The sequence below is a fragment of the Toxorhynchites rutilus genome, chromosome 3, assembly GCF_029784135.1.
Source record: "Toxorhynchites rutilus septentrionalis strain SRP chromosome 3, ASM2978413v1, whole genome shotgun sequence".
Lineage (NCBI taxonomy): Eukaryota > Metazoa > Arthropoda > Insecta > Diptera > Culicidae > Toxorhynchites > Toxorhynchites rutilus.
The window spans coordinates 2894153-2896740 of record NC_073746.1 but is presented as its reverse complement, the minus strand read 5'-3'; the positions used below and the strand labels follow the sequence as shown (position 1 = coordinate 2896740).

The 2588-nt window shown below is 48.1% G+C and overlaps 1 protein-coding gene across 1 annotated transcript; it reads left to right on the top strand.

The window, feature by feature from the left end:
- Positions 1-215: 215 nt before the first annotated feature.
- LOC129779508 (uncharacterized) lies at positions 216-1856 on the top strand. Its single transcript, XM_055787014.1, has one exon. It carries the CDS (start codon positions 216-218, stop codon positions 1854-1856), a length of 1641 nt encoding a protein of 546 aa, XP_055642989.1.
- Positions 1857-2588: the final 732 nt, after the last annotated feature.

Below are 2588 nucleotides of genomic sequence, written 5' to 3'. Positions count from 1 at the left end.
AAGAACGCCCAACTTACAAGAACCTGGTAGATTTTGTACGGAAAACTTCGCGTGTGCTGCAATCCGTAACGCTGTTGCAGTCTCCGAGTCAATCTTCCGAATCAAAACCCACTAAACCCAAACCGATTTCCACTCATATAGTAACAGAGACAACAAGCAAATGTTCTCTTTGCAAACAAGCCCACCCACTCTACAAATGCGATCAGTTCCTCAGCATGGAGACGAAGCCACGTTTTGAGTTGGCGAAGAAGCATGGATTGTGCATCAATTGCCTAAAGGGACAACACCTGGCGAAGAATTGTAGTAGTGGAAGCTGCAGAAACTGTTCACGAAAGCATCATACACTTCAGCATATGTCGTCGTCCCCCGCAACCTCCGCTCGAACAGCACTAGCATGCTCTACGTTATCCAGTGAGGTGTTTTCTGAGGAGTCAGGTCAGTCGAATTTGTCCGCAATCGGACCGCAATCAAGTGCTTCACCACCATCGCGTTCGATGTCGTCGTTCGTTGAACCCGCCTCGGTAAACACGTTTTCGTATTCGGTCGTCGTAGCTCCCTCCCCATCGCCGGTTAGTCCACCACCGTCGCAATCGATCTGTAGTGTTCACAATTTCCCTGTGGCATCTTACGTTGCTCCGCAAAAGGATTCCGTGAAGGCGCACAATGATGAAGTCTTGCTGTCAACAGTCTTGATGAAGGTAGAGGACGTCTTTGGGAATCACCATTGTGTTCGAGGAGTTCTGGACAGCTGTTCTCAGTCAAATTTTATATCCGAATCATTGGCTCGTAAACTGGAATTGAAACGCTACCATATAAGTGTCGACGTCAGCGGCATTGGTCAAGGCATAGTTCACATACGCTCGAAAGTGGTTATGAAAATCTCGTCTCGTTTCGGAAGATTTGACTATCTGCTAGAATGTCTGATCATACCACAAATCACGGTCAAGCTTCCTAGCAAGCACTTCGACATCTCTCGATGGAATCTCCTCGACAAAATTCCTCTCGCGGACCCTAGATTCAACATCAGCTCTGGGGTCGACATCTTGATTGGGGGAGATCTGTTCTACTCGCTACTAGAAACACATAAGATCCACTTGTCAACTGGTTATCCAATGCTTCAACGAACCGTCTTCGGGTACGTAGTAGCTGGAAGGTTATCGGAACCATCGAATGGTTCATCCATTTGTGTTGTGAGTACAACTGCAAGTCTCGACAATAGGTTACAACGCTTTTGGGAGGTCGAGAATTTCGACAATTATAAGGCGATGACTCCCATGGAAGAGGCGTGTGAAGAACACTTTCAAAGGACCGCTTCTAGGACTAGTGATGGTCGCTACATGGTTCGGCTTCCTCTTCGAGAAAATGTGCTCGCAATGTTAGGAGATTCATTTGCAGTGGCACAACGTAGGTTCTTGGCGATCGAGCGAAAGTTTGCGGCGAACACCAGCTTCAAGAACGAGTATGTCAATTTTATGGAGGAGTATAAAAAACTAGGACACATGGACTTGAGTCCTCGCAGCGAAAATCCTCAATTTGTTTTACCACATCATACCATCTTCTGCCCGGGCAGTTCAACCACGCGAACCCGCGATGTATTCGATGCTACTTGCAAAGGCAGCTCCCAGCTGTCCCTAAATGATGTATTACTCGTCGGTCCAATCGTTCAACCCCCTCTGCTCGCAATCATCCTCAACTGGCGGATTCCTCGATACGTCTTCAAGGCCGATGCGGAGAAGATGTTCCGCCAAATCTGGGTTCATCCACTGGATCGCAAATTTCTACAAGTTCTGTGGCGTGCGAGCGAATCTCAACAGCTTTACCGATACCAACTCACTACAGTGACCTATGGAGCTTAGTGCGCCCCATACCTCGCAACTCGCGTACTCAACTGCATTTCCCGCGGTGTTTCCCCGTTCCAGATTATCGATGATTCATTATGGTGGCATGGGCCACAATTTCTCGTGCAGCCCGTCGAAGATTGGCCTAGAAACGTGGTTAACCTCTCTCAAGTAGATCAAGAAGCTCGAGATTCGGAAGCTCGCCGAGTCGTAACATTCATAACAACGCAAATCGATCACTCAATCATCAATCGGTACTCGGACTTGGGAAAACTGCTTCGAGTAATCGAGTACTGCATCCGATTCCGTATCAACGCCTCAATCTCAACGGATGGTCGAAAAACTGGTCCTTTGCAGCCTGGTGAGTTAGATCACGCTCTCAAATCGCTTATTCGCTCCGTCCAAGCTACGGAATTTTCGGAAGAGTTGAACCATCTAACAGCAAACCCTCAACGTAAGCTAACAAGAAAGGACAGGAAGCTACAATCGTCGCTCAAGTCTCTCAATCCGTTTTTAGACGATTTTGGATTACTACGAGTAGGTGGTCGCTTGGCCAAACTGTCAGCCGCTTTCGACACTCGAGCACCAATTCTGCTTCCTGCTTGTCATCATCTGACCGTGTTGATCGCACGCTCTATCCACATCAGAACGCTGCACGGAGGACCAACTCTGCTTCTATCGACCATAAGACAACGGTTTTGGCCACTTCGAGGGCGAGATCTTGCGCGAAAAGTAGTTCACCAGTGCGTC